This window comes from Salvelinus namaycush, chromosome 7 (assembly GCF_016432855.1).
Source record: "Salvelinus namaycush isolate Seneca chromosome 7, SaNama_1.0, whole genome shotgun sequence".
NCBI classification, from domain to species: Eukaryota; Metazoa; Chordata; class Actinopteri; order Salmoniformes; family Salmonidae; genus Salvelinus; species Salvelinus namaycush.
Window position 1 is genome coordinate 44,775,746 of NC_052313.1, and position 26,545 is coordinate 44,802,290.

Consider the following 26,545-nt stretch of genomic DNA (forward strand, 5'->3'; position numbering starts at 1 on the left):
ACATTTCATTCTAAATGCCTACTTCTTGCTAAATATATTTTTTCAACTATAAAAATGTTTCTTTGCAGGACCAGGCTTATCCTGACTTAAAAGAATGCTTGAATTGTTCTGCCTTGCTTTTCGTGATGCAAGTTTCACACAGCATGCATGTACCGTGGTGATACGTTGGAACATGCAAATTATATGGCAGATATTAGTTAATTATTGCATTCTATCCATGCTGGCTATTGCGGGATACCGGAGACATCAACACAATAATGGACTAAAGGAGCCTATGAGCCAATGTATACTTGATCTGAAAATGTGGTCGAAAGCGACGTATAGATGATGGTGTGAGGCAAACGCGGAGCCTAACAAGGCACGCAGAAGCCAAATTGAGCTTTGTACCACATCTCCTTGGACCTCTCAAATGTTGTAACAATGTAGAGGGCTTCGTGTAGCTCCGCATTGCCATGATTTGATGGCGGGAGGTCCTGTATGAACACAAACTCACTTCCTTCACAACAGCTCTGCACTGTTCAACGAAGCGCAAGAAGTATGAATGCCCTGATTTCTGCAGAGTCATTCAAGCCTATTTTCCCTCTCCTCGACGCCTCTCTTCGATTACCTTTGACCTGTTTCTAAAGGAGGACGGAGGAGTTGATAGAATCTAACTGAGAAAAGACCTAGGTTTTGCGAAAGTTGTTTGTGTGTGACGTCATTACGCACAGCTGTTAAATGGAAACGGAGCGTAGTAGGCAATTGTCTCGCGATTTTTAATGCTAACTTGCTAAATGTCATAATGGAAATAGCTCGTGTTGAATGTGGCGATCATACGAGGTTCTATGCTATACGAACCTTTTACCTCCGGTGTTTTCCGCAGCAGTCTCTGTAGCCTATCATTCTCTTGGTACTCCGCCATAGGTTTCTCAACTGCCCCGAAAATCTCGACAGCAGTAGCCATTAAACGCTCATTTAAAAACACACGCAGCAACTGTAGTTGAGACATTTTCAGTCGACTAAGAGTTGGGTAATCAGTGAGTATGGCTACGTCAAGGAAATAATGGTGGTCACAAACAACAAACCCGCTCCAAAGGTTATTTCAAGGATGGAAGCGAGCATTCCACTCCCTCCGATTTTTTTGTCCATATATTGTCAGTGAACTAAGCAGACCAGACACAGCTGCCATAGCATTGGTGCCTGTGGGAGAGACACCCCTTAAACAGAGTCTTTGTACTGAATTTAGACGAACTGTTCTAGTAACTACAGGGTCTTGAAACTGGCTTCGAATGATTCCTGTGGCCCTGGGGGTTTCATCAGGCAGTTCAGGTAAGACTGCACAAAGCCAATACCACTCTGGAAAACTGCCCTGCTGAAATCCATGGTTTCTGATCTGGCAGTTGTTGTTGCTGCTCCCCGGTGTTTGGTGGCTCCGTACTCTACAGTCTCCTCGTTGGGGATTAGCAACAGCCTCACCATGTTGTAGTGGCACATCACTCCTGGGGTCATCCTGGTCATCTTGTTCAGGTGGGTGGTGGTGTTGTTTTGGGGGGTCTGTGATCCTGCAGAGGAAGGAAGGACAAACCTCAGAGCAGGGAGACACACCTGGAAGCCCGTGACCCATAGGTCAATGGGGGGGGGGGGGACTCTCCTGTGGTCTGCTCGCTCCAGGCGTAGGTTGGTGTCTTTGGTCCTTCCTCCGCTCTTCTGGTTCTGGAAGAGATGCTGTCTGGTCTGCTCTGGGTGGTTGGCGGTCAGCTGGTCCTGGTCTGGTTGGTGTTGGTGGCCTGAGGAGGGCAGATGGGTAAAAAAAAAAAGGGCAGAGGAGGGCTGCAGGCCAAGGGTAGAGGGAGAAATGGCTTGACCCTGACAGCACTCTACTCGCCTCAAGGCCTGCAGTCCATCGTCTCCTCCTCAGGCAGCTGGTCCATTGCTGGTTCCGGATGCCGGGGGGTTCCGGGTGGTCAGTGGACTGGCGAGTCAGGTCGGGCCACGGTCAAGCCACTGTTACCCTTCCGCTTCCCCAGTCCTTCAGGTGTTCTCTGCCTTTTCCGCTTGACCAGAAAGGCAGCGCCAGCCGAGGGCAAGCCACTGTTACTGTTGCTGCCTCCTGGTCAGTCCAAAGAAAAGGATAGAATAGAGAGAGTAGAGAAAGGGACAGAACCCCAGAAAATCTCCACCATGCAGGGTTGTGCGTAATGAAGAGAAACCAGAGTTGTGTCTTTTCACTAAAGAAATGCGTATTGTATCCGTATCATCACGTTTCATTTTTTGGCTGAAATGACGTGGAAACATCGTTGATTCAACCAGTTTTTGCCAGTGGGTTATGACTGAATCTAGCCAGTAGATGCATATTAGTACATACGCTAATATGCGAAATATATTTAAAAAAATATTTGGAATGTCTTTTTTTTTTTTTTTGCCCTTTTTCTCCCCAATATCGTGGTATCCAATTGGTAGTGACAGTCTTGTCTCATCACTGCAACTCCCATACGGACTCGGGAGAGGCCAAGGTCGAGAGCCGTGCGTCCTCCAAAACACAACCAAGCCGCTTCTTGACACAATGCCCACTTAACCCGGAAGCCAGCTGCACCAATGTGTCGGAGGAAACGCCATACACCTGTCGACCGTGTCAGCGTGCACTGCGCCAGGCCCGCCACAGGAGTCACTAGTGCGCAATGGGACAAGGACATTCCTGCCGGCCAAACCCTCCCCAAACCCAATTGTGCGCCGCCCCATGGGTCTCCCGGTCGCGGCCGGCTGCGACAGAGCCTGGACTCGAACCCAGAATCTCTAGTGGCACAGCTAGCACTGCGATGCAATGCCTTAGACCACTGCGCCACTCGGGAGGCCATGGTACATGTCTTAACTTAGTTTGAGAAAAGCTAAGGGATTGGTCAAAAAATGTCTGAGTCAGATTTTATGTGCCCATTTAAACCGCTGTAAATCCACTCCACAGTCATCTATGAACTTGAATCTTGTCATCACTATCATGGACATACCTAACATGAACCACACTGAATTTATATATGAATATATATATAAAAAAACAAGGAAACTAGTAACAATTCATTGTTTGCATGTAACGCTAATGCTCAAAATAATTTCCTTGTGAACCTCACTTCAGATTCACTCCAAATGTTGTATTTAGACTCATTATATGCATCTTTAATGGTTTTGAAAAACAATTGTTGCTGCATTCAAATATGCCCACACTGTACCTATAGATGCACGTTAGCACATATGCTAATGCTAAAAATACTCTCATGAACCAGAAGTCAGATTGACTCCAGATTTTATTTTATAAAGACTCAATGAATTCAACCTCTAATGAATTTGAGAATGATTAGTTGGTATATACATTTGGTATATAAACCTTATGTATATTTCATGAGAACCAACCTTAGGTGGCACCAGACCAGTTGGTGGCACTATAGATGTCATTGGCATCAGTGGCACAATAGGATACTAGAGCAATAACTATTGATGAAATGGACTTTGTCTCTTGCAAATTAATGTTCAATTTAAATTATGAATACGAATATTGTGACATATCTTGACATTAGTATATCTGTATAATCACATATTGTTGCCATAGATTTAAGTGATTAAAGTGAAAACTAACTTTGCCACTCAGGAACATTCACTGTCTCCTTGGTAAGCAACTGCAACCACTGGGTACAGATGTCAGTTCAATGTCTAGTTTAATTTACATTTGGTTGAGTTGTAAACTAACGTGAAATCAACAAATATTGTCACCATGTCATTGGATTTAGGTTAAAGGTTATGTAAAAAAAATAAATCCCTTACGTTGATGACTTATTGCAAATCCAATCAGTTTTCCATGTTGATTCAACCTGTTTTTGCCCAGTTGGCAGTGTAGATTTGGCCTTGTGTTGTAAGTCAGGAGTTCCCAAACCTTTTCACTCAGGCCCCTCTTCCAGGATTGGGAAACATACCCATACCATGATGCGGCCACCACCATGCTTGAAAATAAGGAGGCAGTTACTCAGTAATATGTTTTGTTAGATTTTCCACAAACGTAAGGCTTTGCATTTAGTCCAAAAAGTTGATTCCTTTGTCGTGTTTTCTTGCAGTATAACTTTAGTGCCTTGTTGCATACAGGATGCACATTTTTAAATATATATTTGTATTCTTCTTTTCCCTGTCATTTAGGTCATTATTGTGGAATAACTATAATGTTTTTGATCCATCCTCATTTGTCTCCCATCACAGCCATTGAACTCTGTAGCTGTTTTAAAACCACCAATGGCCTCATGGTGACATCGCTGAGTAGTTTCCTTCCTGTCCTGCAGCTCAGTTCAGAAGTACGACTGTATCTTTGTTGCGTCTGGGTGGTTTAATACACCATCCACAGCATAATTATTAACTTGACCATGCTTAAAGAGATATTCAATGTCTAATTTGTTAATGTTACCCATCTACCAATCACTGCCCTTTATGAGGCTTTATGAGCTCCCTGGTCTTTGTAGTTGAGTACCTTACAGATGTTATATGTATGGGGGACAGAGGAAGGGGTAGTCATTCAAAAATCATGTCAATCCCTATTATTTCACACAGAATGAGTCCATGTAACTTAAATATGTGATTTGTTGAACCAAATTTGATCCCTGAGCTAATTTAGGCTTGCCTAAATAAAGGAGGTGAATACTTATGCAATTACATTATTTTAGTTATTTAATTTGTAAACATTTGTAGAATCTTCTTTTCACTTTGACATTATGGACTATGTTGTGTGGATCAATGACAAAATAAAAATCACAATTAAATCCATTTAAATCCCACTTTGTAACACAACAAAATGTGAAAAGAATCCAAGGGGGGTGAATACTTATGATACTTAGTGTATATTACTGTAAAACCAGGGTCCAGTCTACTGACTATAGTCCCTAAAATACTAAAGGGTTGAGGCTCCTGCACCAGAGAGAAGCTGAGTGAAGTCCCAGGTCAGTTCTTCTCTATGGGCTTTCATCAAGCAGGAGCATCACTGTCTATTATGTACCTTTTTTCCTGATCAATTATAGTTTAGGGATTCCCTTTAGTGAGACTTCACATTGGTATGAAACAAATGCATTAAACCACATGTCATCTATAAAATACTAAAGGCACGAAAACAACTATATTTATATGGTATCTATAACTCCATGTCATAGTGATTTGCTGGTGGCAAAATAATGATATTGTTCTCTGATTACGTGTATTGTTTGTGCTTTTCCAGAGGAGGGAGTACAGGCTGAGGCTGTTGAAGAGGTGGCTGCAGAACCTAAAGCTATATTGACAATTCACTGTGAATGATGTAAAGTCAAAACTATCACCGTTACTGGTTCTACTATTACTTGTTCTACTATTACTGATGTGGTACGTGCTGCAATACATGGCCACATAATGAAAGACAAGTGTAATTTGGATCGGTCAACAGGTAGGGGAAAAAAAACACCAAAGACTAAATAAACATTCATATTTTACATTATGAGATCAAACGTTGTACTTCAGCAAGGTCATACTCCTGCCAATGTCAACGCCTTGGTATTAAGATGTCAACAAATGTTTATATTTGATCGTTGTCTTCACAGCACCACGCAGGTTCTGCCCTGACGGATGGTTCAGCTACCAGTCCAAGTGTTTCATGTTTGTGAACACTCCTCTGTCTTGCTGACTAAACTCAACTCCATGGTGATGGAAGTTTCTGATGAACTCCATCAACTACATTGATTCTCCCAAGGTCAAAACTTAAAAAAAATGTGTAGCAGGAAGATCGGAATGCTGTGAACCAAGAGGTTGTGAGTTCAAATTCTAGGTGAGGACATAATTATAATTACTGTATAAATGAACATCCACAATGTAATCATGTGTGTCAAATGTGTAAGTTGAAAACATTGTATGTTAAAAGCACTGTGTGTGTGGGTGTCCCTAACCTTGCCAACAGACAAAGAGCTGTAAATAGATCAGTGGTGCACCAATTAGGGCCTTGATTGGCTCGGCCACAGTAACAATGGGTGGTGTGTAAATACATGTTTTTTTTGAGGGGACAACATTTCTTTGGAACCATCAGGTGGCAACCAACATGGCAACCATGTTCTGTGTGATGTTGATGGAATATTCTCCTAACCCTCAGAAAACTGGATACGTGAATGTTCTTGCAACGTTCCCAGGAAACGTGTCTAGAACATTACTATTGAATATTCTGAGAACATGGTAACCACATTCTGGGTAAGTTCTGTTTGAATGGTCTCTTGGAAACAGTCCTTGCACATCACTGGAACATTCTATGAAAACGTTAAGGGAATGTACTCTAAAGTTGTGGGAACGTTTGTTAGCTGGGTATTTCCTTGTTGAGATTCAATTGGCACATGCATTTGCTCTGAGTTGCCATCTTAGAGCAACAGCAATGAGCAAACAGTTGGTTGTATTTGACTAACGTTTATTGAAAAAATATAGATTTCAGGAAACAAAGAAGTACAGAGGACAAACATAGGTACAAGGCAAGTGTTTCATAATTGACTTTTTTTTTTAAAGTATTGACCTCAGGCTAATCGACGTAGTCGGAGCTGAATTCCACAAAGCCTGGTCTCTGCTCAACTCCGTTGTTGGAGTTCATCCGAAATTTCATTCACCATGGAGTTGAGTTTAGTCATCTATACAGTCGTATGAAAAAGTTTGGGCACCCCTGACAATTTCCAAGATTTCCATTTATAAATAATTGGGTGTTTGGATAAAGCAATTTCATTTTGATCTATCAAATAACTGATGGACACGGTAATATTTCAGTAGTGAAATTAGGTTTATTGGATTAACAGAAAATGTGCAATATGCATCAAAACAAAATTAGACAGGTGCATAAATTTGGGCACCCCAATAGAAAAATCACATCAATATTTAGTAGAGCCTCCTTTTGCTAAAATAACAGCCTCTAGACGCTTCCCATAGCCTCTAATGAGTGTCTGGATTCTGGATGAAGGTATTTTGGACCATTCCTCCTTACAAAACATCTCCAGTTCAGTTAGGTTTGATGGTTGCCGAGCATGGACAGCCCGCTTCAAATCATCCCACAGATTCTCAATGATATTCAGGTCTGTGGACTGGGATGGCCATTCCAGAACATTGTACTTGTTCCTCTGCATAAATGCCCGGGTAGATTTTGAGCAGTGTTTTGGGTCGTTGTCTTGTTGAAATATCCAGCGCCGGCGTAACTTCAACTTTGTGACTGATTCTTCAACATTATTCCAAAGAATCTGCTGATATTGAGTGGAATCCATGCGACCCTCAACTTTAACAAGATTCCCAGTACCGGCACTGGCCACACAGCCCCACAGCATGATGGAACCCCCACCAAATTTTACTGTGGGTAGCAAGTGTTTTTCTTGGAACGCTGTGTTCTTTTGCCGCCATGCATAACGTCCCTTGTTATGACCAAATAACTCAATCTTTGTTTCATCAGTCGACAGCACCTTATTCCAAAATGAAGCTGGCTTGTCCAAATGTGCGTTTGCAGGGGTGCCCAAACTTTTTCATACGACTGTATAATGCACTTCCCAATTTAATTAGTGTCTGAGCGCTTGACATGAATTTATTAATATGATAGCAAATTGTGGACTTTCAAAATGTCTGTGTGTTTTTGTTGGTGTTGGTATTTACTGAAATATGCACTGAGGGTGCTCAACCTTTTTTTAATGTGCAGGCCTAGTGTGTGTGTGTGTGTGTGTGTGTGTGTGTGCACACGTGTCTCATCTCCCCCCTCTCCTTTCAGTAACACTGCAACGAACTGTGCGCCAGCCTGGCCTTCGCCGGCTCCTCGTCTGAATATTGTTACCTGCAACAGATAACAAGAACAGCCAACAGAGCCACCGCCTGGATCGCTGGATTCGACCTCGAGGTGAGAGAAAGGGTCCCCTGACAACATGGCGTGAGCAGAACGTTTTTGACCCAGAGTTTTTCATTCAGGTCACATGCAAAAATAGTTCAGATATTTTACTCATGCAGCTAGGCACGATATCAGATCTGTTAGTGGTAAGCGACAGTAGTGCAGCTGTAAGTAGCCTAGTGGGTAAGAACGGACAGTTAAGAACGGACAGTTAAGAGCGTTTGGCCAGTAACAGCAACTGAAAGGTAGCTGGTTCGAAAAAATATGCCATTGTGCATTTGAGCAAGGCACTTAACCCTAATTGCTCCTGTAAGTCATCTTCTAAATAACAAAAAAAGAAGTGGGTCGACCGTTCAGGAATTTACTACCACAGCTGGTACAGCCAGAGCACTGCAACTACTTCATTTATTTAACCTTTATTTATGTTACCTGAAAATGAATGGCAGGTAGCCTGGTCCCAGAAGTGTATGACATTAAAATATGGCAGATAAAATTACTAAGATGACACATTTTTGTTTTTCCTTTTGTAGTGGTCCAGGGCTGGAGGAACCTCGCATGTGGCACACAATACCCATTGTGCATGTTAGACCATAAAATGCTTCACAATGTTGACTACCTGGTTAGCAACACACAATTCAATGCATGAAGATTTCTAACTGCTTTGAACATTTGCATTATTTTACTGTATAATACTTTAAATAAGTGTTCGCCAACGGGTTAAATATGTTGTAATTTCTAATAAAAATCGATTTCTATATACTTAAACTGGTATTATTGTTTTCAAGTAAAACATTTTTTTAACTGTGTGTGTATGTATATATACATATATATAAACATTGTACAGGCTAGTACTTTCAGGAAGATAACAGTATTGTCTACGATCATCTATGGAACAATATGACAACAATAAACATTGGATATGATGCTTTTGGTTGACAGCATAAAATGGGATGAGAAAAGATTTGAGATGAGAACAGAAAGTCTGTAGAGTCCTCCATTTATTTATTGAGCCTCAATTTACCTGTTTACTAAGACCTGTCTTTGGTTCGGTTAAGGCTCTGTTAAATACAGTAAAGGGTGTGGACTGGATATAGGGGTGTGTTTAGAGGAGACATTTTGCATGGAATGTTCTTACAGCCTTATTTGGATAAGAGGGTTTGGTGTGATGGTGTACAAAAAAAAAGACTGACCATATTCTATATCTATGGTAAAAACAATAAGCATATGTACTAGAAATGAACAATATAAATACAGTTTCTCTCAAGATCTTGAGACTAATACAACCTCATAGTTTGTCTGAGGTTAAGATTACTCCAGTGCTAAATCCTGTATTCAAGTTGATAACCAACAACCATAATAAAAACCATGATTTACTAAATTATTAAACAATAATTCTGCAAACCATAGGGATAATTCCTACTGTCAGAGAATACACCAAATCCAATTAGTGCTCAAAGATTTGACTTGGAGTAATGCGCCTTCTAGTCTCCACGCGATAGGTGGCGCTTTCTAGCTTTTTGCCTATCTAAAATCTGACCGGATGCGCTCGCAAGAACACAGTTACCAAAGATGGCGAAACATTGATAACAAAAAGCAATATATTCTTTACAAATAGTATTATTTCGTGAATAAGCTGCTGGAAAAAACGTTTAGAATCTTCATAGATTAAGTAATTGTGCCCGGTTAGAAAAACAACAAGGGTTTACAATGTCGGAGATGAGTGTTTTACATCAACGGTTAAGCTCCGTCATGGACATTCTAGCCTCCGCTGCCGTGACAGAGATTTGCAAATTAGTAGAGGATTGCTGTGGAGCGTTAAGTGTAGAAGTCTTTCAAGGCAAAGAGCAAATCAAAATGCTAGAGAAGCAACTCAGCCTGACTGAGTCGAGGTATAGGTCGGTGAGTGGCATAGAAGGGCAGACGCTTGTTACCTGTGGTTCATCGAGAACCAACAGTCCTTCGGGCAATTCCCCCGCGGCTGATGCTGAAGACGAAGGTGGGCTATCGATTTGTAACTGTCTTCAGGGTTGCTAGGTTATACAACGGGTGTGTATAATCCTGAATGCTGATTGGTTAAAACCGCATTCCAGCCGGTGTCTATTTAAGCAATAAGACCAGAGGGCTTCGGCTAAGGGCTGTTACCTCGACGCAACACGGAGTGCCTGGATATAGCCCTTAGCCGTGGTATATTGGGCATATACCACAAACCCCTGAGGTGCCTTATTGCTATTATAAACTGGTTACCAACGTAATTAGAGCAGTAACAATACATGTTGTCATACCTATGGTATACTGTCTGATATATCACGGCTGTCAGCCAATCAGCATTCAGGGCTCGAACCACCCAGTTTATAATCCACATGTTGCCACGGGCTAAATCTATGATGTTAAAATGCCTATTTACTCTGTTCCATCTGACTGCGCAATCCACTGTCTCATCAGCCCAGCCAGGCAATTTATAAACTTGATATCCACTATAAAAAGCATCTAGACATTATCTCACATTTCTTTTAGACTAACATTTAGTTTTGAACAGCGGAGATTTGTATATACCTTGCTGTCTGTCTCCGACATTTGCAAAATTGTTTCAATATTCAAATTCGATCTCCTGCTGTTCCATAGTAATGAACGTGTCGGGATGAGACAGATAGGCAAGCAGTGTTTCTCAGCCAGTCGAAATCATGAATCAGCTGGCATCATTTTTTCAGGATATATACAAAAAAAATATAAATTGAAAAAATATAAAACGAAACAAGGGCAGCTAGTTTGCAGTCTTTCCAGCTTCAGTTTGAAGTGATTGTGTTTGCTGTGTTGTTGGCTAGCTTCTCTGAACAAGTGTCTTGACAAGTGAGCATATTTTCTATGTGAGGCGAAATTGCGCCTCATTGGCTAATTATGATGGATGTATCCAAATAAATGTCACAAGAAAAGAGCTTAAACAAATGCAAATGCGGCTACTTTATTGTTAATCTGGCTGCACTTTTTGACGTGACTGTAAATTAGCCTTAGTTGTTTAGCTAGCAAGTAAGGGATAAGAACATATGGCAATGGAACATTTAGAACAAACAACTCGGTCATGTCCATAGATACAGAACAAAAAGACTGATCGACTGGTTCGTGTCCCTAGCAACCGAACCAATAGAACGAACGACCACCCGGCTTGGGTAGCAACCCTAGATTTGTGTCGGGACTATATCTTGTGGAAAGATTAAATAGTATGAATAAATTCATAAAAGTATCGTTTTAATGAAAATATGTCAATCATTATTTGAATATGTTGGTAACCCGTTGTATAAATGCCTTCAAAGCCGGTGTTTGGAGGATATATTGGCACGGTTTGCAACACCCGTGCCAATATATCCTCCAAACACTGGCTTTGAGGGCATTATCACTTAAATGACTACTGAAAACTAGCTTCAGCAGCAAGAGAGGAGTTGCCACCTTTATCCAATAGGTGTCTCCATAATGACGATCTAAATCCAATTTCTTTACCTTGTTCTCTGCATTTTGCCCTTTGTTATTGGTTCATGATAGTGAATGGTTCAAATGTATGTTGTTTTTTCAGAACATTCTTGTAAAATGGTATTAATACAAGGCACATTGCTCTAAAATAATTGTATTTTCAACTAGAGTATAGAAATCCAAAAGCTCCAACAGTTTGCTTTTTGTCTTTTCATAAAAAATGTTAATTCATGTGTGGCTGCAGACTTCCATCCCTCTGAACAGTCAGTAATGTTAATAGGTTCCTCTCTGTCCTCACCTCGGCTCCACTGTACACAGTTCTCTCTCTCTCTCTGACTTTCTGGCCAATGCTAGCTAGGTTGTGACATACAGGGCTCGAGACTGACTTTTTTCTTCACCGTCCCAGAATTGTCCCGAAGTGCAATTTAAATCGTCCCAAACTGATTATTTTTTCATATGCCGACATGGGGCTACTCTAGGACCAAGGTCGTTCACAATGATTTAATTGGCTGCCATGACTTTACTTTCATTAATCTGATGACTTATTTATCAAATCAACTAACTATGTTTAATTGTTACCCGATTTTAAATGATTCATGTAACAATTAACTCATTGGGATTTGGGGCACTATGAGAGCGGTTGTTTAAAGACTTACCATCTCCTGAATGAAACTCTAAAGGTCTTTACCTATCACATCCATAAAACAGTCAACGTATTAATCATAACCTGATATCATTTCACAATTCTGAACAGTTGTAACCTCCTGCATCTGCAAAAAACCCAGCCTTACTTATGATTCAGTACTGCACAAATTGGTTTAATTATGTATTTACTAACTAACTAAATGGTAACACAGGATAAACATACACACTTAATACATTAAAATAGGTCTTGTTACAAAGGAGATTGGGAGGGCGAGAGAGAGGGACAGAGACATAATACTTTGGTACATTTAGAAACTACTCTCACAGTTATCATATACTTTGCACATGAACCGCCACCTGTTTGGAGTAATAAATCGTGAATGTATTTACGTGTAAATGTCTTGGTTTTTCGTGGATTTCTGTCGGAACCAGACCTTCTTGGAAAGGGTGTTGGGCATTTGTGCGCCACTCTTGTCCGGCTCTGATTGTCCAAAAGGAGTCCCCACCTGTCTCTTCTACTGTTATTCTTCCAATCGTTCTGGAAGATGATTCTTTGAAGATAGGCTAGCCAGCCGTGTCGATGGTTCCCATGGTGGTGAAGAGAGTAGCGTATTATGGTGATTTGAGAAGAGTAGTAGAATGGTCCCACATAAGTTAACTTTTCTAGATACTTTACTTAGGACAGCTAATCAGCCATACCAGTGATTGTCCGGGAGGTGACGTTATTGTCTCTGCCTCGTGTTGAGATTTCAGAGTTCGAACCACTTTGGAGGTGAGCTGCAGCTAAACCCCTCTCTGGTCTGATATGTTAATTCTTAACCCCTCATTTTATACAGTTCTTCAAAAGGGGCAGTTCATGAGCCTGACACGCTCTCTGACCTCACTCAAGGGGCGGTGACTACTCACTTGTACAAAGTTATAGAAACAATTTCCTCTTTATAGTTTCTAAGATCACATCCCTCTCTTAAAAACCTCTTAAGGATCCGCCCCTGTTTTTCAATTTTTGTCTTAAAATGACATACCCAAATCTAACTGCCTGTAGCTCAGGACCTGACTGAAGCAAGGATATGCATATTCTTGATACCATTTAAAAGGAAACACTTTGAAGTTTGTGTAAATGTGAAATGTATGTAGGAGAATAACACATTAGATCTGGTAAAAGATAATAAAAAGAAAAAAACATTTTTTTATTTTTTTATCATATTTGAAATGCAAGATAAAGGGTACAATGTATTATTCCAGTTTAGGCGCAATTTAGATTTTGACCACTAGATGGCAGCAGTGTATGTGAAAAGTTTTAGACTGATATAATGAACCATTGCATTTCTGTTAAAAATGTTGTATCAAGTATGCTCAAATGTGCCTAATTGGTTTATTGATACATTTTCAAGTCCATAACTGTGCACTCGCCTCAAACAATAGCATGGTATTCTTTCACTGTAATAGCTACTGTAAATTGGACAGTGCTGTTAGATTAACAAGAATTTAAGATTTCTGCCCATATCAGATGCGTCTATGTCCTGGTAAATTTTCTTGTTACTTACAACCTCATGCTAATCACATTAGCGCACGTTAGCTCAACCGTCTTGCGGGGAAGACACCGATCCCGTAGAGGTTAACAAAAACAGTTATAATTTTTCATATTTCATACACAATGTGGAGGATGGATACTTCGTACTGTAGTGTATATACTTTTCAAGTTATAGTATTTCTTTTAACATTTTTAATGACATCACAAAATAACAACCAACATGACATTATTTTTTAGATCGCTTCTGACCCTTCCCCACGTTCTATGTTAGACATTTTGTTCCAGTATTCGCTTTAGAACGAGTTATGGATGCATCGATATGACATTTTTGGCCGAAACAGATATCCAATATTTTTCTTGCCAAAAAAAACAGATACCGATACTTAACATTTTAGCGGCCTTTTAAGCATTCTAGTACAGTTAAATAGTTGAAACAAACACACACTGACCAAAAAGTTATTTTGTTGGCATTTACGTATGTCCCCATTACCAGTAAAACATAATCAAAACCTATTTCACTGTCACTGTGTCCATTTCCATTTTGTCCAGCTGTGTCTGTAACATTTCACGTAAACCCTGTTTTTTGTCTGCATCGAAGTATGGGTCCTTGTACCTAGCATCAAGCATGGTGGCGACACAGTAAAGAGGCTCACAGAGAATGCCACCGAATCGCTTGTTCATAGCCTCTTGTAGAGTACTTTTGCAAGTTTTAACCCCTTGGTCTGTGTCGGCAGTTTTGTTGAGTAGGAGTTTTTTTATTTCACCTTTTATTTAACCAGGTAAGCTAGTTGAGAACAAGTTCTCATTTACAACTGCGACCTGGCCAAGATAAAGCAAAGCAGTACGACACAAACAACAACACAGAGTTACACATGGAATAAACAAGCGTACAGTCAATAACACAATAGAAAAGAGAAAAAAAGAGTCTATATACAGTGTGTGCAAATGGCGTGAGGAGGTAAGGCAATAAATAGGCCATAGTAGCGAAGTAATTACAATTTAGCAAATTAACACTGGAGTGATAGATGAGCAGATGGGGATGTGCAAGTAGAAATACTGGTGTGCAGAAAAGTAAATAAAAACAGTATGGGAATGAGGTAGGTAGATTGGGTGAGCTATTTACAGATGGGCTATGTACAGCTGCAGCAATCGGTTAGCTGCTCAGATAGCTGATGTTTAAAGTTAGTGAGGGAAATATAAGTCTCCAGCTTCAGCTATTTTTGCAATTCGTTCCAGTCATTGGCAGCAGAGAACTGGAAGGAAAGGCGGCCAAAGGAGGTGTTGGCTTTGGCGATGACCAGTGAGATATACCTGCTGGAGCGCGTGCTACGGGTGGGTGTTGTTATCGTGACCAGTGAGCTGAGATAAGGCGGAGCTTTACCTAGCATAGACTTATAGATTACCTGGAGCCAGTGGGTCTGGTGACAAATATGTAGCGAGGGCCAGCCGACTAGAGCATACAGGTCGCAGTGGTGGGTGGTATAAGGGGCTTTGGTGACAAAACGGATGGCACTGTGATAGACTGCATCCAGTTTGCTGAGTAGAGTATTGGAAGCTATTTTGTAAATGACATCGTCGAGGATCGGTAGGATAGTCAGTTTTACGAGGGAATGTTTGGCGGCGTGAGTGAAGGAGGCTTTGTTTGCGAAATAGGAAGCCAATTCTAGATTTATTTTTGGATTGGAGATGTTTAATATGAGTCTGGAAGGAGTTTACAGTAGAGGTCGACCGATTATGATTTTTTTAACGCCGATACCGATTATTGGAGGACCCAAAAACCCGATACCGATTAATCGGCCGATTTAAAAAAATAAAAATAAAAAATAAATATATATATTTTTTTAAAGTTTTTTTTATTTTTGCTTATTTTTAATTTTTTACTTTTTTAAATTTGTAATAATGACAATTACAACACTACTGAATGAACACTTATTTTAACTTTTAATCAATAAAATCTATTTAGCCTCAAATAAATAATGAAACATGTTCAATTTGGTTTAAATAATGCAAAAACAAAGTGTTGGAGAAGAAAGTAAAAGTGCACTATGTGCCATGTAAGAAAGCTAACGTTTAAGTTCCTTGCTCAGAACATGAGAACAGGTGGTTCCTTTTAACATGAGTCTTCAATATTCCCAGGTAAGAAGTTTTAGGTTATTATTGGACTATTTCTCTCTATACCATTTGTATTTCATATACCTTTGACTATTGGATGTTCTTATAGGCACTTTTGTATTGCCAGTGTAACAGTATAGCTTCCGTCCCTCTCCTCGCCCCTACCTGGGCTCGAACCAGGAACACATCAACAGCCACCCTCGAAGCATCGTTACCCATCACTCCACAAAAGCCGCGGCCCTTGCAGAGCAAGGGGAACAACTACTTCAAGGTCTCAGAGCGAGTGACGTCACCGATTGAAACGCTATTAGCGCGCACCCCGCTAACTAGCTAGCCATTTCACATCGGTTACACCAGCCTAATCTCGGGAGTTGATAGGCTTGAAGTCATAAACGGCTCAATGCTTGAAGCACAGGGAAGAGCTGCTGGCAAACGCATGAAAGTGCTGTTTGAATGAATGCTTACGAGCCTGCTGCTGCCTACTACTGCTCAGTCAGACTGCTCTATCAAATATCAAATCATAGACTTAACTATAACATACATAAATGCAAGCCTTATGTCATTAATATGGTCAAATCCGGAAACTATCGTTTCGAAAACAAGACGTTTATTCTTTCAGTGAAATACGGAACCGTTCCGTATTTTATTTAACGGGTGGCATCCATAAGTCTAAATATTCCTGTTACATTGCACAACCTTCAATGTTATGTCATAATTACGTAAAATTCTGGCAAATTAGTTCGCAACGAGCCAGGCGGCCCAAACTGTTGCATATATCCTGACTCTGCATGCAATTAACGAAATAGAAGTGACACAATTTCCCTAGTTTAATATTGCCTGCTAACCTGGATTTCTTTTAACTAAATATGCAGGTTTAAAAAAATATACCTCTGTGTATTGATTTTAAGAAAGGCATTGATGTTTATGGTTAGGTACATTCGTGCAACGATTGTGCTATTTCCGCAAATGCGCTTTTGTTAAATCATCCCCTGTTTGGCGAAGTTGGTCTTCACACAGTTCGCAACGAGCCAAGCGGCCCAAACTGCTGAATATAGCCTGACTCTGTTGCACAGAACGCAAGAGAAGTGACACAATTTCCCTAGTTAAAAGAAAATCATGTTAGCAGGCAATATTAACTAAATATGCAGGTTTAAAAATATATACTTGTGTATTGATTTTAAGAAAGGCGTTGATGTTTATGGTTAGGTACACATTGGTGCAACGACAGTGCTTTTTTCGTGAATGCTCTTGTTAAATAACCGTTTGGCGAAGTAGGCTATGATTCAATGATAAGTTAACAGGCAGTCGCATCGATTATATGCAACACAGGACAAGCTAGATAAACTAGTAATATCATCAACCATGTGTAGTTAACTAGTGATTATGTTAAGATTGTTTTTTATAAGATACATTTAATGCTAGCTAGCACCTTATCTTGGCTCCTTGCTGCACTCGCATAACAGGTAGTCAGCCTGCCACGCAGTCTCCTCGTGGAGTGCAATGTAATCGGCCATGATCGGTGTCCAAAAATGCAGATTACCGATTGTTATGAAAAGTTGAAATCGGCCTTAATTAATCGGCCATTCTGATTAATCGGTCGACCTCTAGTTTACAGTCTAGCCAGACACCTAGGTATTTGTAGTGGTCCACATATTCTAAGTCAGAGCCGTCCAGAGTAGTGATGCTAGTTGGGTGGGCGGGTGCGGGCAGCGAACGGTTGAAAAGCATGCATTTGGTTTTACTAGCGTTTTAAGAGCAGTTGGAGGCCACGGAAGGAGTGCTGTATGGCATTGAAGCTTGTTTGGAGGTTAGTAAAAACGGTGTCCAAAGAAGGGCCAGATGTATACAGAATGGTGTCGTCTGCGTAGAGGTGGATCAGGGAATCACCCGCAGCAAGAGCGACATCTTTGATATATACAGAGAAAAGAGTCGGCCATAGAATTGAACCCTGTGGTACCCCCATAGAGACTGCCAGAGCTACTCAATACCATGACAGAGGGTATCACGTCTGCTGCAGCCGCAGTTGATGAGCTTATTTCTCGAGTCAGTTGTTCGAAATGGAGCTAGGAGTGTGTTCATGTTTCCAAGTTTCAAACGCCATTGAAATGGCAGCAGTGGTATGACTACCAGCACATTCTTGTGCATGCAATACGACTTTCCTCAGTACAAAATCCTCGTCAACCCACTGTGCTGTCAGACTCTGCATGCTCATGGAGCTGACACCGCTGGTCCAAACGCCAGTCGTGAAGCTAATAACAGTGACGCCAATAGCAAGTAGCTCATGGATGTGCGTTTCAACAATACTGTGCAACTCCGGTATGGCAACATCTGAAAAATAGCGCCTACTTGGTAGTGTGTACCGGGGCTCGAGGTGCTAGACCATTCGGTGAAAGCAAACAAAATTAACTAGCTCTAAATCTGTCCTTCAAAGTTCCATAGCTCCCTCCCCAGGCTCCGGGGCCGCCTCCGGGACCTGAGAGGGTGGTACTGCTCATGCCAGTACCTCATGTAAATCCTTTGGCGAAAAACTCCTTCAGTCAGACATCGCTTCATGGTTCCCACCACATTTGCAACACTTCACATTCTCTACACTTCTACAACACATTAGATGATCTCCTCCACAACATGGACATCTCAGCTTTTCCCTTCTGCATACACATTCCGCATGTTCAAAAGCTTTAGGGGCTACACTGCATCACTCTTGGCACAAATGCTCTGACATGATAATACACATATCCCAACTTCACCTAGGTAGGGAGGGACTCTCCTTTAAAAAAAAACGAAAGAACACTCCTCACTCTCTCTCCATTAACCACTCAATTTAGCCGACGTGGGTCAACCACTCCAGGGATATTCTTATTTTCTTTGAAGTCAACTCCCCATGAAACGCCCGACATTACCCCCTTAATCTGAGTTTTCACATTGACGGGTGCCCTGCTCCCAAGAGCTACAATACAGCAGGTTTTTCAAATCGGATGAGCCACAACACGCGCTCTTTCTGCTCCGCGGAAGTACAAGAAATCAAACTAGCCTACTTCTCGTGATCCTCACAGCTTTAACTTTACCTAATACTTTTCCCACCAGTTGAAATATCACAAACGGAATCCTCAAGTTTGGCATTTGGGCCATCTGCTCCTCTTCTACAAACTGTACTCCTACCATGTAAGAGGACACAGTATCAGAACTCAACATAACTTTGCTCCTTTTTCCATTCTCTACACTCCATTCTTCCACTATTCCACCGCCATTAGATTGAAGATCCAAGTTTGCACCTGCTTCCGCCGTCCTCGCTTCAGTCACGCAAGATCCCTCGTTCATTAGCAGCACCTGGCTCTCTAGGTACGGCTATAACTGGTTATTGTCAGCATTTGAACTAATCATAGGGCGGATTCGATTATTCTGAGCCGTGGGGCACCAGCTCGTGGCGTGTGACCCATTTCACCCATTGCAAAGCACGCTTACCCGGGCCAGATGAATCAAATCCCATCACTAGTCACGAAATGGTCAAGTCAGGGGTCGCGTTCCCCTGCTCATGCATCAATCAATGGCTGCGTGCCACGTCAATAACGGTGTCCTGACTGACAGATTTCTACAACATATGTGGTTAGCTGATACTGTAAAATACCTATCTAGGCATTGTAAGATCTGGCAGGCCTCTCACTCACACACAGCACTGTATTCCTAATTATCCCAACTGACAAATTAAGAAGATTGAAATACTGCTAGTTTTTTAAAATATTTTGTCAGTAGGCTAGCTAATGCTATAGCAGGTCGAAATGAATGGGTTGATTTAGCATTAGCTAACCTAGCATTCTGACGAGAAACTCACTTTCATTAAAAACTAGCAGTATTTCAATCTTCTCGATTTGTCATTTGGGTTGGAACTGGTTGATGGAACAGAACCGAAAAATAAAACTTTTTCAAGGAAAAGAACCGGGAATGAAAGTGATGTATACTGTTCCGGAACTGAACCATTATTTTAAACCGGGCATGTTTTTCTAGGAACACAAAAAACGCAACAAGACGCCTATGCAAAGCCCTTACACTGTCACTCAAACTTCTTCCATTGTCTGCCTGCAAGCTGAAAATCTTTGCCTCCCCCTCTCCCCTCCGAAGCATAGGCTACTGTAGGCCAGGGTTTCCCACACTCAGTCCTTCTCCACCCTCTCGCTCTCTGTCGCATCTCGCGCAATACCCTCGTCTGTCCATCACGCGGTAACTAGCTTGCCTGCTCCATAGAAACCGGCTCTATCCGCACTGTTGGGGAAGTAATTTACAGGTTAAAAAGGGAACAATATGAACGGTAATTTTTTGGTTTGAACCGGTTCAGAACTTTATTTTGCTGGGAGAAACAGTGGGACGGAACGAAAAAATAGTAGTTCTGTTCAGAACAAAACGATTGGAGAATAATTCCGGTTCCAACCCCTGGTTAGGATAATTAGGAGTACGTTTTCCGAGCCATATCTCACGTCGGTTGTCCTGATCGTGGCATAGCACTGTTCTGACTAGAGAGAGAAGTAGTGAACGTCTAGGATTCTTATGGCAAGCAAGCTCCATCTGGTCCGCCACACTAGGACTGTGAAATGAGCAACATTAACAATGGGTAACAATAGTGGAATCAAATGTTCGCCTCCAAATTAAAAGACCTGTATTGAAAACAATTAATTAAATGTGCTGAACAAAGTTGGAATGTCATTAAATTAATTTGTCTTTTGTTGAAATTATGTATTTGACAACAGAAAAAATCTGTTAATCTCACTCTGGATGCATTTGACTGCATGATGGCATAGGGGCATACACTGTACTAGTGCCTCCTCTGTCATACAGTTGCAGGCCTGTATGAGCTGCTGCAGTTGCAGGCCTGTATGAGCTGCTGCAGTTGCAGGCCTGTATGAGCTGCTGCAGTTGCAGGCCTGTATGAGCTGCTGCAGTTGCAGGCCCGTATGAGCTGCTGCAGTTGCAGGCCTGTATGAGCTGCTGCAGTTGCAGGCCCGTATGAGCTGCTGCAGTTGCAGGCCCGTATGCGCTGCTGTCCTTCAACTGCAGACCACTGATGGCAAGCTACCTCCCTATAGCCTGAATACTAGTAATGGGGGAAAAAATTGATACAATTACACATGGGTATATTAGTTTTGATAGATATTGTATAGTTTTGACACTTGCAATATTGTTGCGCCAGTTGGCTGTACCTGCACCTGTATTTTTCCTTCATAGCTTGTTCTCCATCTTTTTAAGTAGGGAGCCAATTTGTTTTCAGCACTTTTATTTCCCTGACTGATCCAAACTTGTTTTCTCATGGCTGTCTCTTGTTCCTCTGCATCAGACATATGGTGAGCAATATGTTTCGACCGTAATAGTCACAGTATTGAATCGCAATACATATAGAATTGTGAAAATCAAATGACGTATCGTATAGGCACCTAAGTATTGTGATCGTATCGTGAGTTCCCTGGAAATTCCCAGCTCTGACTACCCAGCCACATTGTTTCGGCCAAATGCCACACCCACTAGTATTTCTTCTCCACGATGAGTAGGGATTTGCTTTGGTCCCAGAAACCGATGGGTTGGGCCAGATGGGGCCTACTTGAATCATGAATCACAACATTGGCTTTGATTCTCTGATTGGTTAGAGACGATCCAGTCACTGATGAATGTGTTTTGTACAACGCCCCCTCATTTTAACATTAGCACTAACAAATTCTAGGATGTCAGTTTCAGATAGAATGTGTGGAGCTGTCAATAAAGCAGTGGAATTAAATTCAGGTTTGAGACGTCAGGCAAACCTCTCTCCTGATAGGATTCTAACTCTACAATCAATAGTGCAGGTTTCATATTTCGAGAGAAATTAAGAAATCATTTGCAGTCAATATTAATTTTTAATGTGAATAGAATAAACAATATAAAATCCATGTTTATTAAGTACAACCTCTGTAGACATTCTCTCGTGGACAGACTACGTAAACATAAATGGTACAGTAGATGTGTCTTCGTACTATCGCCACTGATAGCTAACGAGCAGCAATATTTCCGGGGCTTGGATTTTTCCTCACTGTTTTTTTTTAGACAAATCACGATTTCACAGGTGGATAGCGTCTTTAGAATTTCGGGAGGGGACTTTCTGCCCGTATCTTGCAAAGAGAGAGGTTGGAGCTCCTTGTTCTTGTTCCGCTCCTTGTTCCAGTATCTCTTCTCTTAACACGTATGGACCTAGAACTTAATTGAGCAGCTGACCAATTACGCAAGACTTGAGTTCTGGGTTAACAGAGATTACTGAAGACAAAGTTGCTCGCAGTACTACCCTTGTGTTTTTTTATGGACCATTAGTGTTGTTTAGACCAGTAATGAGCTATACCCCCTCCATTATAATCATTAGTCAGATTGCGGTTGTTGGTAAAAAGTATTGACTATTATATACGCAAACTGTTTGGGCCAATCAACAACAGCACAGATGAGTGTGAAATCTTGAACATAGGCTGTCTTAGACCCCATTTATCTTATGTCAGATCATCAGTACCTAGCTCATCAGCTTCTAACTTCTAACTCATCTTTTCTCCTTCCCTTCAGATTTCCAGCAGTTCATTGTCTCTGAAGAGGAGTTTCCCCCTGAGCAGCAGCATTATAAGCAGGAGTGGAGCCCCAGTCTGGGGAAATATAATTGGAACCCCATACAGATTAAAGAGGAACAGGAGGAATTTAGTGTCATCCAGGAGGAGGAAGACTCTGTATTCACTCCTGCCTGGGTGAAAAGTGACTATGATCAGTACCCAACTCAGTCCTCACAAACCCAAAGTGAAGAATACAAAGACAGAATGGCCTCAACAGAACAGATCAAAACAGAACCTAAGGAAGATGATTCCTCAGAGACAACCAGTGACTATCATCCCCAGTGCAAATTAAAGAAGACATGGACAGAAAAAGGACAAAGCTCGAATGGTAGAAAATCCATGGATCTGAAATCACCAGTGGAAAGGAGACACACAGAAGATAAATCATTTTGCTGTAGTGATTGTGGTGAATGTTTTTCTCAGATGGGAACACTGGATTCTCATATGAGGACCCACACACGGGATAAATCGTATCACTGTCAGGATTGTGACAAAGTATTCACTCGGATTGACTGCTTCAAATTGCACAGGAAGGCCCACACAGGAGAGAAACCGCACCGCTGTGGTGAATGTGGCAAATGTTTTTCTCAAGTTGGGTATCTGAACTATCACATAAAGACTCACACAGGGGAGAAACCTCATCGCTGTCATGATTGTGGCAAATGTTTCTTTCGAGTTGGTGAGCTGACACTTCATAAGAGGATTCACACAGGCGAGAAACCACATCGCTGCCAGGTCTGTGGCAAATGTTTTGCTCGTCCTAGTAATCTGAGTTCTCACATTAGGATTCACACAGGGGAGAAATCTTATAGCTGTCATTACTGTGGCAAATATTTCCGTCATAAAGGTAATCTGACAACGCATATGAGGATTCACACGAGGAAAATCACATCATTGTCGCTATAGTAGCAGATCTTTCAGCACTGGCGGTAGTCACATGAGTTCATGAGGATAATCACATGAAAGATAAACTATATTGCTGTCAGGATTGTTGTAAATATGAAACTAATTGTTTGAATCTGAATTAACTGGGGAGACGGAGAGGAAGCGACCACATTACTGCCATGACTAGAAAATATTTCATGACTGCCTTTGTTTGACATTGTGTATGAGCCATTCACACGGGAGGAATCTTACAAGCGTCTGTCAAATGCTTAAGTGCCAAAAGTGCATTGAATTGTCATCAGAATAGACACTGAAAATAAACTATTTAGGTTAAGTCATGATTGCTTCAAAACAAAGCAATGCTTAAGCGGACACATGGACATCAGTCAGACGATTGAGTCACATTTTGAAACTTCCACCTGTGAGTGGAGATACGGTTCTTGGGTGAATAATATACTCTTGTCTTTTGCTTTTTGTAATACTACAAATAGTTACTATTGTTCATAGTTTTATACTTGATTACATTGTATAGTCATCTTTAACTTTCCATGTGAACCCTGCACAATATCTGTCAAATAATTAATCCAACGATAGTGATACGATTATTTTGATCTGATAAAGCCTACGTTGATGCAAGCTGTAATCGAGTCTAGCTCAAACGGTCACTTGAACTGGTCCAATTGAATCCATTAGAAACCATTCGATTCCAGTTCAGCCCACGAGACACCAGTAACCATTCTATACCTGAACTAACTGGAATTTCCCCTAGGGAATTGATGCATTGTTTATGTACGCATGTATGATACCTACTTAAGTGTGTTATTGTGTGTTTTGCCCCCTATATAGTACTGTCTTCCTTGTATGTCATGATAAAACATTTTATGGAAAAGTTATAGAATGATTTCTTGAAAAGAGTGGGAGCCCTGTTAAAAAGACCAAAAATTACTTACATGCTGACCAGACCGGATACGTCGCGTGCGCGAGCGTCGTAAAATAAATTTTGAAATCCATGTTATTCAATTATTGCACCCACACTGCTTGCACGCGCCAACGAGCGTCTGCGACGCCAAGGGCTAAAATAGAAGTCAGTTCTATTTCTGACGCAGATCGTGCTGAAAGTCATCTCCTCATTGGTTTATAGAAGCAGGTACCCATGTGCCATCTCCTCATTGGTTATACCCACGTGGGTGACTGAAAGACGAACTTTGTTGCCATGGTAATACAATGAAAGTTTAGATGCGATCACCATATAAGTTCAAAGATGAAAAAGCCTGGAAGGAGGAGAGATGACTAGAAACGATTTGGTTGGCCGTTTTATGTGTGGATTAATTGTCGGTGTAGAGGTCATTGTGCATTTCAGGTAAAATAACAACTCAATGTTTATATCCCAGGACAAATTAGCTAGCAACAGCAAGCTAGCTAAATAGGACAAATTAACGTTAGCTAGCAAGTGCAAGCTAGCTAGCTAAATTGCCATACATGTTTAATGCTTTTTGACCTGTCCCCAAATTAATGTCATTGGTTCAGAGTTTGTTTTGATATTTTAACCTGCGTGTCGTGATCGCGTTTGGTGTGGGGGGGCAAAATAAATGTATGCAAGTTAGCGCACGATTGCGCACGAGCGCAGCCGGTTTGGGTTCCGTGTTAGAGGTCCATGTGTTTTATGACTAGTATAAGATATGTTGATAATACAATCATTTTAGCCTTTATTATTAATTTTACAGTTTCACTTGACATGACTAACTTTGAAATAATTACACTTGACCTGGAAGCGCTTCATTACTCTTGTTGGCTTCACAGGTGACAACACGAGCTAGCTATAGGCGTTATCTGAAAAATGTCTAAATTGGAGTTGAGAGTGATTTTTAACAAACGATGTTGATTTATGCCTAGGATTTTTTTTATGCCTAGGCTACATCTAGCAAGCTTACGCTGGGTCACTAGCAACCCGCCTCTGCATCATTTATAGCCTGAACAGCCGCTAGTGGTCGCTGCAAGGTTATTTTAGTTTTGTGATTTAATATTAGTTTTTTATTTTGATTAGAAATTCAGTTTAGTTAGAGTTAGTTTTTAGACTTGATTTGCTAGTTTACATTTTTTTTGTTGAGTTTTGATAGAAATGTTTATTTTGTTTTTATATTTAGTTTGTGTTAGGGACATAAAGTAGCCATTGTGTGGGAGGCTAGGAGACATTTGTTGTTGGCCCATAGTTTGTTTTCTTAGGATGTCACTTCTTGCCACCGGGTGCTGTACTACATAAGGTGATGGGCCTGGACCATAGACAACATCTCTGTGTCACGATGGCATCTGTGAGAGAATGGGCAGTGCCTTTGAGGCCATCTCATCTTAAAAAGTCAATTTTCTTCTTCACGAGTCAAATTCCTAGGCTCCTGATGACCCGGCTGTCAGGACTCCAACCGGGTCGTCAGGTCATGCCAAAAAGGTCATCAGGAGGGAACAGACAATGAATTGGGAAGTCCCGGCGAGTTGACGAAAGCAAAATGGCGGAAGTCCTCAATGGCGCTGCCCGTGCTAATACAGGCTTTTGGCCAGTAGAGACAAGTATTCCGACCCTTTACTCAGTACTTTGTTGAAGCACCTTTGGCAGCAATAACAGCCTCGAGTCTTCTTGGGTATGAAGCTACAAGCTTGGCACACCTGTATTTGGGGAGTTTCTCCCATTCTTCTCTGCACAGCCTCTCAAGCTCTGTCAGGTTGGATGGGGAGCGTTGCTGCACAGCTATTTTCAGGTCTCCAGAGTAGAGGTCGACCGATTATGATTTTTCAATGCCGATACCGATTACTGGAGGACAAATAAAGTCGATACCGATTAATCGGCCAATTTATTTAAAAGAAATAATAATAATTATATATATATATCATACACACACACACATTTTTGTAATAATGACAATTGCAACAATACTGAATGAACAATGAACACTTATTTTAACTTAATATAATACATAAATACGCACACAGCTCTGAAGTGACAATGATACTGAAGAGTCTGCTTAGGAGACAAATACTCTCAACTGTTTGAATAAAAATAGAGTTTAAGTTACCTGTGATGAATGTTGAAAACAAAAACTTTAATTTCTATATGAGGGAAATCCTTTTTTAATAATGGGCATGGTAAGAATTGACAACCAAAGTGCGAGTCATAATTCCCATGACACCTAGCAAAATCTGAAAAGCGGTTCCTTAATTTATTCCATAGGATATTTTTAGATTCACTTAAAATAAGGTCTGTGTTTCGTGTAGGCTTACATCACCGTGCCAATTTTATAACTGTGTAGATATCCATAGGACAAGGTAACTCTGATCAATATTGGCTAAATATAAGCGAAGATAAAAAAAATAGTAGAGTGGATTTATGAAAATATGTTGACAAACGTTACCTTATCCTAGTGAGATTTACACGGGTATCAAAACGTCGAGGCG

At 41.0% G+C, this 26,545-nt stretch overlaps 1 protein-coding gene and 2 long non-coding RNA genes across 3 annotated transcripts; all 3 read left to right on the forward strand.

The window, feature by feature from the left end:
• The first annotated feature begins 725 nt into the window (after positions 1-725).
• Positions 726-6,152, forward strand: LOC120050474. Its single transcript, XR_005477204.1, has 5 exons — positions 726-1,308; positions 1,380-1,506; positions 5,219-5,419; positions 5,574-5,797; positions 6,116-6,152. It is a non-coding gene; the product is annotated as an uncharacterized LOC120050474 (long non-coding RNA).
• A 17-nt stretch (positions 6,153-6,169) lies between these two features.
• Positions 6,170-8,610, forward strand: LOC120050475. Its single transcript, XR_005477205.1, has 3 exons — positions 6,170-6,210; positions 7,748-7,873; positions 8,392-8,610. It is a non-coding gene; the product is annotated as an uncharacterized LOC120050475 (long non-coding RNA).
• Positions 8,611-9,412: 802 nt separating this feature from the next.
• On the forward strand, positions 9,413-23,965 carry LOC120050476 (zinc finger protein 287-like). Its single transcript, XM_038997063.1, has 2 exons — positions 9,413-9,857; positions 22,176-23,965. The coding sequence occupies exons 1-2, from the start codon at positions 9,569-9,571 to the stop codon at positions 23,120-23,122; spliced, it is 1,236 nt and encodes a 411-aa protein (XP_038852991.1). The 5' UTR covers positions 9,413-9,568; the 3' UTR covers positions 23,123-23,965.
• The last annotated feature ends 2,580 nt before the right edge of the window (positions 23,966-26,545 follow it).

What these genes read in the sequence shown, in the direction of transcription:
- LOC120050476 (XM_038997063.1), top strand. Translation starts at nt 9,569, where the DNA reads ATGTCGGAGATGAGTGTTTTACATCAACGGTTAAGCTCCGTCATGGAC. An exon ending in GGCTGATGCTGAAGACGAAG is followed by an intron (nt 9,858 to 22,175) that starts GTGGGCTATCGA and finishes CCTTCCCTTCAG; the next exon opens with ATTTCCAGCAGTTCATTGTC.